This window comes from Pteropus alecto, unplaced genomic scaffold, assembly GCF_000325575.1.
Source record: "Pteropus alecto unplaced genomic scaffold, ASM32557v1 scaffold126, whole genome shotgun sequence".
Taxonomy (NCBI): domain Eukaryota; kingdom Metazoa; phylum Chordata; class Mammalia; order Chiroptera; family Pteropodidae; genus Pteropus; species Pteropus alecto.
The window spans coordinates 430,980-447,667 of NW_006439187.1; the positions used below are offsets into that span (position 1 = coordinate 430,980).

Genomic DNA, 16,688 nt, shown 5'->3' on the forward strand with positions numbered 1-16,688 from the left:
GGTTGTAAATTTCTTGATGGTAAGGACATTGTACTGTACATATTTGTGCATTCTTCAATTTTTTATTCATAGTAAGAGCTCAAACATTTGTGGAAATTTTGGCTTAACTTACTTTTAATTCTTTGCCTTTGATGGTTTTAACCCACCTTCACAAAACCTAAAAAAAAAAAAATGAGGATATTTTGTGACTTTCTTATCAATTTCCACATCACTATCGAAATTTCTAAAATGTAAGCTAATAATGTTTATTTCCTATTTAAAAGCCTCCTCTTTTGTGAGATAAGGAGCAGAGAGGAAAGGGAACCTTTTGTTTTTATGTTATGAACCTTTGACATGTATGAATTTGTTTCAATGAGTATGTATTATCTTGTAGTGAGAGAGCAAAAATGTACCCAAATCTAACATAGGAAAAAAGAAAAGAAAACAAAGATCTCAGTCCAAATTGTCCATGGGATAATTTTAAAGCCTTAGTCTGGTAGATAGGGTCTTTAACCTGAGACTTTCAACATCTTCATTAAACTTCATCTCCCACCTACACCTCTATGCCTTACACACATATGCACACACACCTCTACTCTCCAGTGAAATAGAACTATCCTTTATAAAGACACCCTGATTTTCCCCTCCAACTTCCTTATTTGTGTACGCTTTGCTCATTCTATAAAGCCTTGTTCTCCCTCTTGTTTCTAGTGAGATTCGTTCAAGATCCAGCTCAAAACACACTTTTTCAGTGCATAGCAGAATTAGTGCTCTTTCCTCTGTATACAACAGTGCTATGTTACACAACAGCTTCTTCCATTAAATTGTGGTCAGATCAAAAACCATGAGTCATACTTTAGACATCTTCTCAGTCTGGAAGAAATTAACACAATTGGTTTTTCTAGCTCCAGGTAGTTTGACAAATAAAAGGTATTTTTTCTTTGTAGCTGTTTAAAGCTTTTGTTCTTTTGAATTTCACATTGACAAATAGTGCTTGGTCTTGGGGATATAGATGAGCAATTGAGAAGGAGAAAAAATAAGAAGAGGCCATAATATACAAATAAACACCCTTATCTGGGTAATGATGATTTACTGTCAATAAATCAGTTGCTGTGGAAAACATTTTTGTAACAGGCACAATGTTTGGCTATGCTGTTAAGGGTAAAGGTGTAGACAATTCTATCTCTGCACCCAGATTAAGTGTTTGTGTTGGGGAATGGGGTATGGAGGATGTAGGACATCTACCTGGGGAAAGATACCCACATACCACAAGGCAGTGTATAATGGTAAAATATATTAGACTGTTAAAGGAAGCAAGGGGTGGCCAGTGAAGACTAGAAGAGGTAGAATTTAAGGCTGCACAGGATTTGGATTGATTATAGAAATGGCTAGGCAGATAATCCCAGAATTGGTGTACATGCTGCTAGATAATACATGGGTTCTACAGGTAAGTGACTGTTAATGGACATACAACTGTCATTTAAAAATATCATAGAATCTGAAAGGGGGCGTACCATTAACAAACAAAAGGAAATCCCCAAGAGATAAAAAGGTAAGTTTGGGGGTGAGTGAAGCAGTGAGGGAATTGGGAGTGAGATCAAGGGAACTGGTGAAACAGAATTATGATCCAAATGGTCCTTGCAATTTTTCTTGAGTTTTCTCCTCCTTTTAAAGATTATCTTGCTTAGTTCTCTGCTATCATAATCTTGTTTGGCACCTCACCACTGCATTGGGGACACTGGCATGCTGTGGGGGAAAGGGTACAGGCTTTGGAGACCAAACAGACCTCCACCACTTACTAGCTTTGTGACTTTGAGCAAGTGAACTAGCCTTGCTTGAAATCTGCTCATTGTTAAAATAGGAGCAAACATACCTACTTTACTGGGCTGTTCTGAGGAATAATGAGATAATGTGTATAACATGCCTGACACTGCAGCTGGAATATATTAGTGGGTCAGTGAATAGTAAATTGCTCACCTATTTCCTTCTATAGTTATGATTATGTATTTAATTTTTCGTCTAACTAAGAGACAGGGTCTCCTTCAAGTGACCTCAGAAAGAGACTCCTAAAGGAGAATTGAAATCATAGAGGAATGCATTAGAGTCTGCTCTGATTGCTCTTTATATCTCACCTGGAGATCCCAGCCCCTTTACCGCCCCCACTCTGTAGTGTGTGTGTGTGTGTGTGTGTGTGTGTGTGTGTGTGTGTGTGTGTGTGTATGTGTCTGAGATTTAAATCGGGACACTACACTAGCCCCTCTAAATTCCATAAGAACCTACCTTCCTTTCCTTGACTTGGCTCTCCCTGTGTTTCGTACAAGCAGCATGGCTAGCAGAGTAGGGCAACTGTATATGTAGGAGAGGTACAGTTGGCTACTAATGATCTGCATGTGTTAAAAGCTGATTTCTGCCACCCCATTTGTGTGCACTGGCAAGAGCAGATTAACAGGCATAAGCTCTAGGACAAATTTCCCTGGTGAAAAAAAAATATTGTCATTTTATTTCAAAGCTTGGTCACTGAGTTGTGTAATTACCTTCTCCAGTGTCTTTCTTTATTTGGTTAACTTATAAATTCCAAGATGTTTGCTGTCAAAACTGTTCAATGTCTTTGTTTGTGCTCCTTTTATTTTTGTAGGAATTTACCCCTCTCCTCACCCCTGCCCTTAGTGCCCCCTAGCCTTCTTCTGAACCCTTTCCAACCTCCTACCAATCTCTCCCAAACCCTCTTCTCAGCCTTCCCTCTACTCTTCCTCAAAACCTTTCATACTTCACTCAATCTCCCTCTGCTCCAACCATTCTCCAAATCTCTCCATCTCCCCATACTGCATCATCCAATGACTTCTCACTATTCCTGGAATATTCAGGATCCTACCCAAACTTTTAGCCTTTTCCAACCCCTTCTCTCCCTCCCAACTTACTTGTCACTTATGTTCTTCCCTCAGCTAAGCCAAGAAATAATTCAAACACCAGTAGAAATTGCCAATGTTTATTGATTTTTTTAAAAAAAAAATCACTCGCAAATTTACTTTCCTTATTGAAAATATGTTGCAATTTTTTTGATAGAGAAAATCTTAATAAGGAAAAAAGTCTGTCTAACAACTACACTTTTTCAATATTAGTTTCTAACATCTATTCTCATGCATATTGTTAGTATAAATTATAATTAAAACAGCCCCCATTAATTCAGGGTTTAAAGAAAGGGGCATACAGGGTTGGTAAAAAAAAGGCAACTCAAAGTTGTTAGGTTAAGTCCATGATCTTAGAGGAAGGGTCACTGTACAAGTAGCCTTAGTTCATTGCCAGAGATTCAGAGGAAAATTCTGGAAGCAGCAAATGCAGATGACAGCTGAGATAACAGAAGACAGGTTGCCAGGAGCAGTCACTAAGACACAGCATCTACCCAGCAATTATTTCATCATGACATCTTCTATTCCACCTGTGTCTGAAGCAATTGTAGTGACAATAACGAGATAGAAAAGACACAGTGCAGGTACTCCACTCGATGTTTGGGTCATGTGTTTCAAGCCAGTGGATTCCAAGAATCAGAGGGTATGGTGGTACATGAATAATATCAAACTGGAGCTCTTAAACGTGGTTTCCAATTTTAACTTCGACAGATGGTGTCTCCTTGGTTATGGGTCTATTAATCAGTGGATGGCCATTTACTGTTTCAAGCATCAAAGGGAAGATATTATTACGGATGGGCAGCTTCTCTCGAAGAACCACAGAATGGTCAATACTGTTTCTGTAGGAGCCTGAATCCACCATTGCTTGCTCAAAGAACTGTCATTTTCCCAGTCGAATTTCAACAGTAAGCCATAGGGTATGGGACATGGATATTGGAAGCGAGGGGGATGCATATTTGTAGATTGGCCCACCCAGGTTCCCCCTTACCGCCGGGCCTCGATGTTTTCCACCTGCTGGGCGCGATGAGGCTTCACAGGACAATCTCTGGCAAAATGGCCAGGATGACCACAGTAGAGGCACAAATGGCCTTCATGACGGCAGGCCCATTCAGCTTCACTGAGGTGTGGGCAATTGCTTGCAGCCTGCAGAGGCTGTTTTTCAGCTGGAAAACCCACAGGCCCAGCTCGCTCCTTAGAGGGACTTGCCCCTTGTGGATTTGGATCAGGCTTACTACTTAGGTTCTTTTCTAGGCTGATGCACTGGGTGATCAGATCGGATAGTTTGGTAGCTGGGTTTGTGTAAGACAGTTCATCTCGGATAGAACTGGCAAACCCTTCCTGAAATTGGATGCAGAAAGTGCTTTCATCCCAGTTTAGCTCTTGAGCAATGAAGTGGAAGTGAGTCACATACTGGTGGACCTGGTCCTCTCCTTGGCAGAGCTGATGGATGTAGTGGTTGGCATCTTCCGTATTTTCTGGATTGTCAAAAGTATCCTGAAGCACTTGTATGAAACTTTCAAATCGCTCCAGCAGGGGGCTTTATGTAGCTACTAAGGGCTGGAACCATCTTCCTGCCTCACCTGAGAAGCGATTGCCAACAAAGCTCACCAAGGCTGCTTCAGTGGGATACAGGTACCCACTGACTCTCATGTAACTATTCAATTGAACCAGGAGTTCAGGAAACTTCTGGGCATCCCCATTGAAGGCTAAAGGGTATTCTAAGGGGAAAGTTTCAGTCTCCAACCCACTGGGAAACTGTGGGAACTCTGAAGCTGCTGATGTCTCAAAAGCTATTAGGCCTTCCAGGGACTCTTGGGGTGCTGAGAGCTCTAGGAACTCCTGGGCATCTGAAGGATCCAAGGACTCCTGGGGAACTCGAGACTCCGGAGCTTCCTGGATAGCTAGAAGCTTAAGGGGCTCCAAGTGTGTTGAGGTCTCCTGGCATTCTGGTGCCTCCTGGAGCTCCTGGGTATTTGGGGGATCCTGGAGCTCTGAATTCTGGGGCCCTTGGGTATCAGGGGATTTCTGGCCCTCCTTGATTTCTGGGGGCTTGTTAGCCTCCTGGGCCACTGGGGGCTTCTGGGGCTCCTTAGCCTCTGGAGGCTTATGGGACTCCCAGGCTGCTGATAACCCATGAACCATTGGATGTACCTGGGGCTCCTGGGTCGCTGGGAGCTCCAGAAACTCTGGGGCTGCTTGGGGCTCCAAGGACTTCTGGGTCTCCTGGGCCATTGAGGTCACCTGGGGCTCCTGGGCTGCTGGAGGCCCCAAAGCTGAGAGCTCCTGGGGCTCTCTGAGCTTCTGGGGCTCTTCAAACTCCAGGGGATCCACGGGCTCTGGGGATTTGGAGGGATCCTGAGCCTCTGAGGGTTTTTGGAGTGGTTCATCCTCCTTGGATGCTCGGGGCTTTTGGAACTCGGGATCTGGGCCTGCAGGGCAGCATTTTCTTCCATCAGCCTCTGCACTTGGGCCTGCAGAATTTCATTCTCCAATTTCAGAGCACTATAGGAAGCTGCTAAGACCTCCACCATCTTTTGAGGAAATGGGCTTGGTTTGGCAGTTTTCTGCCAAGAGAGATTGAATGGGTTTTGTGAGGTCTTTCCAAAAGCTCCTCACAGGCAAATGTTAGACTTCTTGAGCTTTCCAGGAGGTGGAGATTTAGGCCCTGGCAAGGTTGATTACAGAGGTCACTGGGAGCCTCCGGAGATCAACAAAAGGAGATGTCAGATACACTGTGAAGAGAGTGGAATCTGAGGATCAGAAACAGTAGAAAGCACTCATTCAAAATAAATAAGAACAGAACCTACCCAATAGTGCTGGATTTCTCTTACTATAGGGTCATATTCATGAGTTGGGTCATATATGCTGGCTCTCACTCCATGACATTTTGTGAACATCATCTGACCCAGACTGTGTATGTAATTTTGCATTCTTCTTTTGAAACTTAACATTATATTAGAAGCAATTTCTCCATATTTTTTTTCTGTTTTACATAGTCTTTAATTTCTGTCTGCCTAATATCTCAATGTAACACTTGGATTTTAACAGCTGCTTTCAATGACTAACTCAAATGTTTGAGCAATGTGGGGCATTTAGGCTCTGTGGTGGGCCAGTCTAAAAGATATTTTTGGGTGGCTAGGGTAGGAGGTAGGGGGGAGCTCTTTCTGACACCTCAGAAATCAGACCACATAAATAACCACACAAGACCAGCCTCAGAAGAAAACAAGCAAAAGTTGACTAAATATATATGTGTATATGTGCACAGCAGACACATGTATTTTATTTATAAAATGGCTCAAAATAGTTAAGAGAATAATCTTTATAAATGTACATTACCATTCAGAGACTTAGTCCAGGAGATCGGCTGTCTGCGTACTCATCGCTGAGGAGGGAAGTGTGTGAATGGCTATGGAGGCTTGCCTTTTCTCCACATACTGAATTCAAACAAACACACCCACTCCCAGAACATATTCCAACTCTCCTCTGTAACGTAGCTATTTTGAGTGTGGAAGAGTTTTTTTTTTTTTTTGACAGTACGTCACAGTTTAGAGCTGCAAGGAAAGTAGGATGCTGCACTGATATGAGGTAGCCTCATGTACTCAGTCCTTGGTTACATTAATAAATATTTGGACAGGAAATTGGGAGTAATACCACTGCCCTTGTGAAAAGTTGCAAACATTTCTGAATGACCACAGTGGTTTGGGACTTTATTTTTTATGCCTGTCTCATGTAACTTCCCCTCACTCTATCCACAATGGGTTGTTTGTTTAATTCTCACTCAGAGAGCAGCCTGCAGCTCCTCAGCCCCTTCCCCTGCCCACCTACTCAGTTCCTTGGGTTCCTCCATGCAATTTTTACTTGGAAACTTTACCATGGACAGATCTAGGCAAGGTATAATAGGGTAAGACTGTGGAGGGGGCCAACTTTGTTGAAGGGTACTTGTAGCAGCCTTGCAGGGTTCCTGGCTCCTTCTAAATGTCTTGGCACAAGATTCTCATCCTTCCTTGAGCCAGCCACTCAGGCGCTCTAGGCAGCACTCAGGTTGCCACTAAGGGATGGCCACTTGAGCAGTATTCTTGCTCAGGATCTTACCTTCTCTTCTTATGACAAATCAGTCACATCCTGGGTATGGGCCATGTGGTAAGGATCAGGGGCACCGATTTTAATCCTAGTAAGGAGTGGGATTGTGTATTGTCTTTGGCCACTTCAAATCAGACATTGAGTCAGTTATGATCCCAAGTCTCCTTTAAAAATGGTCATTTCCACATTAGTCAGCATAATGGGATAAACCCTGTTGATGGAATATGCCTAAACCACAGCAAATTGACAGACCGAACTAACTAAAGCTGAATGCAGAGGCTTTGAGACGTATAATATTTTACAAATCAAGTTATATTCCTTTCCTCCCTTTTAATGTTTTATTCTTTATAAAGACACTATGCATAAAAATACCACCATTATCAGGGAATAACATGTTCATATGTATGTAAATTTTTCAGATAATTGAAGCCTTCCCTTTGAGAATCCAAAACTCAGTTGATATTTACCTTAACAGTTAAAAACATCAGAGAAATATTTATAGCATGCATTACATTTCTTTTTCCATTCTTAAGTAGATGGTTGTGAATGTAATTTAATCAGTTTTTAATGTTTTGGGGTCATACATATACAAACCAATCCCTTTAATGTGTTGTAACACCGTGTTGTCTTCTGAAAGCTACTGAGCTATATAAAGTGGCCTGTCTCCAAATTACATACCTCCAAATCACTATGCTTTCCAACTCCTTATAATTTACTTTTCCATTGTATTTTTCTACTCTTTTGCTATCAGGCTGTCATATAGCCCTTCACACTGTATGCCTGTCTGTACTAAGTATAGACAAATTTGACAAATTATTTAGTCCTTCTAAAACTTAGTCTAAAACTCAGTTTATGAAACTGTAAAATTGAGCTATTAATTATACTTAACTTTATAGAGTTATTGCAAAGATTTAATGAAATAATGCATGCAAAAGGCTTAGCACGGTGTCTAGCAGCTCGTAGTACCCAATAAAGGTTACTACTACTACAACTACTAATAATGAGCTGTGGCCATACCAAACTCACTTTAATTTATTTTTTTTAATTGTCTGTGAATTGGGAAACTGGATAGATAAGTTTGCTAGAATGTGTAGAGACTCAGGAGAGTCTCTTGTATGAAGAAATCTACAGTGCATGGATTTTATGGCATTAATTTTTCACCACTCAGGGGATTTTTTTCCCTTCCTGACTGAGTTATGGATGATTTTGTTTACCAAATAATGCTTTAGATTCAAAACTGGGGACACTTGAACAGGAAGATGGGATGAATAATGGGATTGTGGAAAAGCCAAGATGTTTAAAAAAGTCCATGGACTAAAGCAATGAATGGTGCCTTGCTTACAGGTATATCTATCCAGAAGGTAAACACAGGAAACTTTTTCTCCCCTCCCACCCCTGCAAAAGAGCAAAGACCAAATTCAACATTTATAAGTACAAGTTCCAAACTGCCTAAACATAGAGAATTATTTTCTTTTGAGTGGAAATAAAGAGCTACCTGAGTTTTTCTGTCAAAATACCTAAAATAGTTTTAATATCCTGAATTAGTCAAGTAAGAATAGGAAAGTAATTACATCCACACTCTCATCATGTTTGCTCTACACGTTAATCTTTCTTCTTACACTCACAATACAATGAAATGCATGGAGCCTTTAGAATGGTTATGAAAACATTTTAAGTAAATGAGGTTTTGTTAACTGGACAAATAAACTTTTAGAGGAAAAAGAAGACATATATGTTCATTTAATAGCTATGAAAAAGGCTGCATAGTTATGCTCAGTTATGTTAAGTTACACTTGTTGATTGTTAGCTTAGGGAGAAAGGGAAGGGAAAGGTTGAATAAGGTGAAATACTACTTTGTAAATTCCAGAAAGAATCATAATTTTATTTTGTCAACAAATGTATAATCTGAAACATTTTAGGTCTCTGCTGGGATCTTCCTTCCCAAAGCTGCTTGGGTTGCATCTTCAAGAACTTGCAGCACTTTCTTAAGTTTAACCCATAATGTGCTTGGTAAGATTGAAACTTTTCATTGTCATCAACGCCATACTGAACTGGGATAACATGAGTTACCAATTCCATTAAAAGTTGGAAAGATTTCCAAGAATTCTCCTTATTCATATGACTGGGCTCCAGAGTACCTGGTAATGGAATAGAAATGGGGTCTACCCCAGTACGACACTGAAGGAGATAAAATTTGTCACCCTTTAATCTTCCTTTATGACATTTACCATCTTCTCATTTTATTTCTTGTCCTATGCATACTTAGAAGGTATTTCCCCTTGATCAACTGTCACTTTGGAAAAATGAATCCCTATTGAGATACTACCTCTTAGAGTTCTAAAAGGAACTTTCTTGGGGTGTTTGCATTTTCATAGGATATTCTGAAATGCTGTAACCCCTTTAAGATGCTTCTGTGGGGAGAGAGATTCTGGGAAAGAGATACAATTTTGACACCCTTCAGATCACACCATTCAGATGGTCCAATATTTTGTTTCCTTATTAGGCTGGCCCAGTATAGCTTCTAGAGTTAGCAGATTTGCTTCATAATTTCAATGCTCTGGCTTCATCGAACCATGGTGCTGACCAGGCTGCTCTAAGGGCCTAAGCAAGCATCATCACAACCTAACAGGGAAATAGGGAGTCTTTGCTATAATCCCACTCTTAGAGGATGCATGTTTTTAAGATATCTAGACCACTCCTCTACTTCCTGGTCTCCTACCCTCTGGGTCCTACCCTCTTGGTCCAAGATGATGGAATCAGCATGGCAGAAGAGAGAGAGAGACAGAAGGAGAGGGAGAAGGAGATGGAGAAAGAGAAGGAGAAGAAGTGGGAGAGGGAGGGAGGAAGGAGAGTGGAGGGATGGGAAAGAGAGAAAGAAAGATAGTTTCAAAAAATCTAGAAAGAAACTTAAAAACTCAGCACACATACATTTTGGTCAGTTAAATATATAATTTAATTTTATGGTTTAGCATTTTAAATATCACATGATAGAAGACTGTCTTTTAATGCTTAGGCTTACCTCTGAAGGTATTAATCAGGCAATGAAGGTGGTATTTTCTTTATAGGTTGCAGACTGCTAAAGGGGGTGGTGGTAGATGCTCTATGGGACTAGAAAGGAAGGTTGGAGTGTACTGATGGGAGATGAAGCAGTGAATGGGGTGCTGACAAGAGGGAATGCCCAGCTCTGCCAACTTCACATTTTTGCTGTGTGGTACAATTGAGATAGTAGTTGTGAAAGTGCCTTGAAAAATGTGCTAATGGAAAAAGTGCAGGCCTTGAAATAAGTCTGGCGTAGGTTCAATTTTCAGCTCTGCTCTTTACTAGTCGTGTGATCTTTGCCAATTAAATTCTCTGAGGCTCGTTTTCCTCACCTGGAAAGTAAAGGATACTAATAGGTCATCACTGAGTTGCTGTGAGGATTAGAAATAATGTTAATACTTAACAATAGGCATTTGCTGAATTGTAACTGATGATAAAAATCATAATGATGGTAAAAGTTATTGTCACTGATTTTCATATATCAGCTTATCTGGTACATCCAAACAAAATTTGTTTCAACTGTTTTTATATAAACCCACAATAATTAATAGAACTACTCCACAAATTAGAACATTCAGGTGAATGGATGAAGAAAACAGGACATTCATAATGGAGGAAACAACAAAAAAAAAGGCAAAGAGCATAGCAATTGCAGCCTATGAATGGGCAAACATGTTTGGATGAAGCCTAGGGTATGTGAAGGAAATGTATGAGTTCACAGACATATAATGTGATACATAGCTACTCAAAGAGAAAGTTGAAATTTACCAGAGAGATGACAATCAAAAGCAAATGTCATCTATGTATGCATGTATGTGTGTGTATATGTGTATGTATCTATCAATCAATCATCTATCTATAACTACATATCTAGTTATGTACTTAAGAAATATGTGATCCTGGAAATTTCTAATAGCTGTATATATTTTCTTAATTTACTAAGGCACTGGCATTCATTAGCACCTCCTTTCCAAGAATGCCCTATAGACATTAAATATGCTCTATCAGCTGATTTTATCTCAACATTTTCAAGAACTTTCTAATGTGTGTTTTCTTAATATTCTATAATCCTGTGATTTCTTCTATGCTCAGAATAGCTAAATTCTCCTCCTCCTCCAAGCCAAGTATTAAACAAATAGGACTGTCTCATGTTATCCTCTGCATGGGCTTCTTGGTTTAGCTACTTCATCTCAATTATTTCCTCTTAGAGCATATTTATGTAACCAAATTCCATTTTCCATTTCCTTCTATTCCATTTCTGCCATGATTTTTTTTTCTTGTTACTACCATGTTTGATTTTTTTCAAGCAAAACTAGATTACCTAAAATTGAGTTCTAACCCTGACAGAAAAATAGGCCCCTCTTATTCTCTAATTATTGTTTTGGCTGAAAGACTGAAGCAGAAAATATCATTAATCAGAAGTAACATTAGATTCTGAGGACATTTGTATTTTCTTCACGTGTGCTAGCAGAACAGGGTTCATCAACATGTGCAAATGGGAACTATTACACTGATTATTTGTCAAGGGCTGAAAAGACATTTTGATTTTCTTAATTTTTAAAGAGAGTTTGGTGATTTCGTTTTTCAGTTGCTTTCAAGCAGGCCAGGTGATACTTGTGGAGTATTTTTTGCTTTCAGCATTTGTATAACCCAGATATGTTATAATCTAGTCATTGTGTTCCATTAGGGTGACTGCAGTACATAGCATAGTTTGAAAAATAAAAACTTTTTATTTAAAAAGAACTCCATGGGTGACATTCTTTGCAAATTGCACAAGAAACTGTTCATCATAAGGGACGCTGGGTAGTATAGATAGAGGAGAATTTTTGTTTTAATTTTACATTTTTTTTCTGTAGCATTTGCATTATTTTTGAAATATAAGCATACGTTTCTTTTTTAAAAACAACTGTGTTGAGGTATAATTCATATACAAAAACTGCACTTATTTTTTTGTGTACTATTTGATGAGTTTAGATATATGCAAACACCTGTGATACCATTACTACAATCAAGATAATAGACGTTCCCAATACCTCTCAGTTTCCTTGTATCCCTTGTGTGTTTATGAGTGTGTGTGTGGGGTGGTGGTGGTGAGAATACTTAACATGAGAGCATAATTTCTTTTATTAAAAAAAGGAGTCTTATCATATGGCTGTGGTCTCTTGTCCAAGGTTCTTGATTTGGCATTAAAAACCCTCTAGTAAGCAGTTTTATCCTACCTCTCCAGTAATGCTTTCTTTTCCCTTTGCTTATGTCTTAACTAGTCTTGTTAGTCTCTACATTGTGCCACTCAGGTGGCACACCCACCCTGCCTTTGTTTGCATGTCTATGCCCTCTGACTAGCTTTTCATGTTTGGAAATCTGATCCTTCTTTTTAGAGCCAGCTCAGAAACTGCCCCCTCAAAAGAGTCTTACCTGATTTTCCTAGACCACCATCTCCTTCTCTTTCTGCTCTGTGCTAGTTTTGCAAATGTAGCTAACACTGATTGCAGTTATCAGTTGGGATCTAATTGTATCCTGTCTTAGTTTTCTCTGATTAGAGAAGCCAGATTCTTGTTCTGCCACAACCTAGCTGTATGATCTTGGGTAGGTAGCAATCTCTCTGGGTGTTTCTTCATCTAGAAAATGAGGAATGTTGGATGATTTCCTAGATGCCTTCTAGTTCTAATAATTTAGGATTTTAATATTTATGAAAGAAGCTTTCAAAAATTCCAAAGCACTATACAATGGAAACTGGTATTAGGCTTACACTTTTTTTATTCCACTTTTTTTGTTATACTTTTTTCACATTATCAGGTAAAATAGCTGCATTTCTGACAAACTGCTTGTGTGAATCATCTTTAAGTCTGATAAAAATTCTACTTCTTTAGTTAATAAAGGTGCAAGAGTTAAAGTCCAACTTCTAAAAATTTGGAAGGCCTACTTTTCACATATTAAGGACACTAATTTGAACATTTTTCTTCTATTGGCAACAATACTTTCCATTCTTGAGCTAAAAATCACTTGAACATATTTCGATTAAATGTGGATTTGACATTAATAATCCATTTAAGTGCTCTGTTTCATCAAACTTGACAACTTATAAATGTCTTGGTATCATATTTTAATGATTTAACCCCAAGGTGAATGATTGGTCCTGGAGAAATTAACTTCTCAGAAATGATAGTATTACTTGTCCCATATATTATCCTTGGGAATAACACCACCACCAGCAACAACAACAACCTAACACTTCTATAGCACTAGGCACAATACTCTTTGCTTATATTAATTTTATATTAATTCATTCAGTTCCACAAAAACCCTATAAGAAAGGCATTTCTCTTGCTATTTTACAGATTTGAAAACTGAGGCTCAGAAAGGCTAAATAATGTGCCACGGGGCCACCTAGCTGGTAAATGGCAGAGATAGGATTTCATCTTAACAATCTGTCTCATATTCTATGCTCTAAACTATTTAAAATATTATACTAGGCTGCTACAGCCCTACTCCCAACTTTCTATGTGTCCATGCAGAAGTCTCTTCTTTTCTGAGCCTTATTTCCTTATTTGAAAATAGGGAGGCTAGATTAGTCAAAGATTGCAAATTGACCATCTATGGACTAGAGGTGGCCTTCAGTTATGTTTTAATTGGTTCATACTTATTTTAAAGTTGATTGAAAATCAGAAGATTCTACAAAACAGTACTTGTTAACAACTTCTCTTAAAAAATGAGAAATCTATACTAGGACCACATTCCCAAATAGCGACAATCAACAGGAACTGAGTAAATATTAGCTGCTTTCTTTAGCTGGAGAACACACTCTCTAGTTTCTGCAGTTCCTATTGCGCCTTATTGTGTTAAACCTACTTGCTTTACTCTTAAACTTTCTCTGCCTTGTTCTTTGTAGACATTTGAGCCAGAGCTCTAATCTCTAATATACAATTTTTAAAGGCCCTTCAAGTTTCAACATTCAATGATCCTATGTGAAGTTAAAAAATACTGTAGTTGCTTCTGATACATGCAAGAACATGGATATATGTCAAAGATATGTTGCGTGAAAGAAGTCAGAAACAAAAGAGTAAATGATATCATATTTTGAAGTTCAAGAGCAGACGAACTCAATCAATAGTGCTACAATTCTGAATCATAATTACCTCTGGGGATGAGGGGGTATTGATTGGGAAGAATAACAAAGAAACTTTATGAGTATGGGTGCTAGAAATATTCTATGTATTTATCTGAGTGGTGGCCACATGTATGTATGCATATGTAAAAAAGTCACTGAATATTTGTGCATTGCATGGTATGTGAATTTTATATTGCATTTTAAGCAAGATATTTATATAAAAAATGATATTCAGTGGTTCTCAAATGCTAGTCCTCAAAAGGTGACATCAGAATATTCTGAGATTTTTCTTTAAAAGCAGATTCCCAGACCCAGCAAATATCTACTGTTTCAGAATCTCTAGAACTGGAGACTTTTGGTTTATATTTTAATGAGTATTGAGAACTTCAGGAAGGGACTGGATATGAACACTCCTGTTCCTTTTCTGTGTCTGGCACTTTTAAATCTAGTTCTGAGTGAATTAATTTGTTGGGGTGCAGTTGGGATGAGGAGAAGAGAAGGAACTCAAACTTGTTGAAACCTTTCTGAGCAAAGATTTATTTTTTTGCCTTGCTTAGAGTTATGCTTGTGGTTGGTGGGGAGATGTGTATGTATGAGGAGTAGTGATAGGGGATTGGTTGTTGAGAGAATACTGGTTTTAAAGAAAAATTAATCATAATGCTTTTTCAAAGATGCACAAGACGGTCAGTACTAATGTCATCAAGTTAAGTAGATTATTTGAAGGCTAGAAAGTAAACTGACAGTCAAAATACTTAACTGACTTTAGGTTCTGAAAAACTGGTGGCAGCATCTGTCTTCAGCACAATGTTTAAATTGTTTTCTATTTTGCCTGCCTGCTTTTGAATAAGTTCCTCTTAGGTAGTAACCTTAACCCCTTGTATTCTGCCCAGCACAAACTCGTCCTTACTAGTCTAAGTCAATGACTGTCTCTGCTTCTCTTCAAGGGAGAATTTACACTTTAAAGAAATGCTCAGTAAGCAATATTCAATGTTTAACCCCAAGGTGAATCCTGAATGATAGTGCTTCAGAACAGCACAGTAGAGAGATTTTAGCATAAAACTAATTCTGCTTGTTGAGACAGTACAGACTTTACACTTAGAGCTCAATTGTACTCAGAATAGACCTTAGTTTCTTCTGTAAAAAAATTGTGTCCTGGGAGGTTGCACAAGGACACATTACTAGAGAGTGCCAAAGTTGAGATCCTAACACCTATATAAAACTGTAGATATGTGGTACCAATAGCTTGAGAATGGGACCTGCCATTTGAAGTCCCAGAACCTTTAAGTATCCACTAAGGTAGAAATGAAGATGTAGAATATAATTGCTATGTTTCTAAAAGCTTAGCACTTACAGAGTAACTAAAACCTTTAAGTTGCTATTTTTCTCCCCCAAAATAGATAAACTCAGGTGGTATATTTGTCTGCTTGAGGAGGGAGCTGTGGGCTTTTGAATGTCTATCCTGTCTCAGAAACTATCTCTTTTACCTTAGTTCCACTGTCTGACAATTTGCCATTCTATATTTGTCATCCTTCTTTTACTAAGAAAAATATTCTTCTGCATTAAACATTGCCTGTATATGGAGTTGTATAATGTACTCTCAAAATTCATTTCTATAAATGTTTTCCATGTACTGGAACTTCAGAATGTGACCTTATTTGGAAATAAAGTTTTTGCAGATATAATTAGTTAAGATGAGTTCATATTGGATTAGGGGGACCCTAAATCCAATGACTATTGTCCTCTTAAGAAGACCATGTGAACATACAGAGGTACACACAGGGAAGAAGACCATGTGAAGATGGAAGCAGAGATTGGAGTGGTGCAGTGATAAACCAAGGAATGCCAGGTACCTCCAGAATCTAGAAGAGGCAAAGAAAGATTCCTCTCTAGAGCCTTCAGATGGGGCATGAAGGCTTGCTGACGCCTTGATTTTGAACTTCATGCCTTTAGAACTTTTGAGAAAATGAATTTCTCAATTTATTTCACTTATATTATGAAAGCCCTAGGAAACTAATACAGCTTCTTACACTAAGTTCTGGAAGAGAGGACACTGGGTGGGGCATTCTATGAAGTCATTGACACTTCAGTGGGAAAGCACTGAGCAGGGAGTTAGGAACCACTAAAAGGGATCAAAGACTTTGGAAGCAGGAAGAGGAGAGAAAAGATGGCTACATTTCGAAGATTACACAACCAAAGACCAGCCCTGTAGAGAATAATCTCCAGAGCCTCATTCAGTTGCCCCTATACCAATATGGAGTGAACAGTGAACAGTTGTGCCCTTAGCTAAGTGCTCAGGAAATAGGAGTTGAAAATAACTTCCACATGAGCCCTGTTTAGTCTTTTTTTCTTCTCAGAAATCATCACTTGTAAGAAGCCTGACTTCAGGGTGATTTACATGAGTATTAGAGGGTATGGAAAGGAGGACAGTGCGCCCTATGTGGCCCCCATTCCTCCAACTCAATCAGATTTTGGAAATGACCTTTCGTATATTTGTTTTGGTTGTTTGCCTTTTTGAAAATTCATCTGGATATTTGTTTTTACCTTTTCCTTTTTTGGCAACATGTCTCTAGGTTTGC

General features: G+C 38.8%; 1 protein-coding gene across 1 annotated transcript; it reads right to left on the bottom strand.

The window, feature by feature from the left end:
* Positions 1-3,869: 3,869 nt before the first annotated feature.
* On the bottom strand, positions 3,870-5,416 carry RTL3 (retrotransposon Gag like 3). Its single transcript, XM_025049768.1, is given in 3 exon segments — positions 3,870-4,964; positions 5,037-5,308; positions 5,311-5,416. Coding segments are annotated over 3 exon segments (1,473 nt in total).
* Between the last annotated feature and the right edge of the window lie 11,272 nt (positions 5,417-16,688).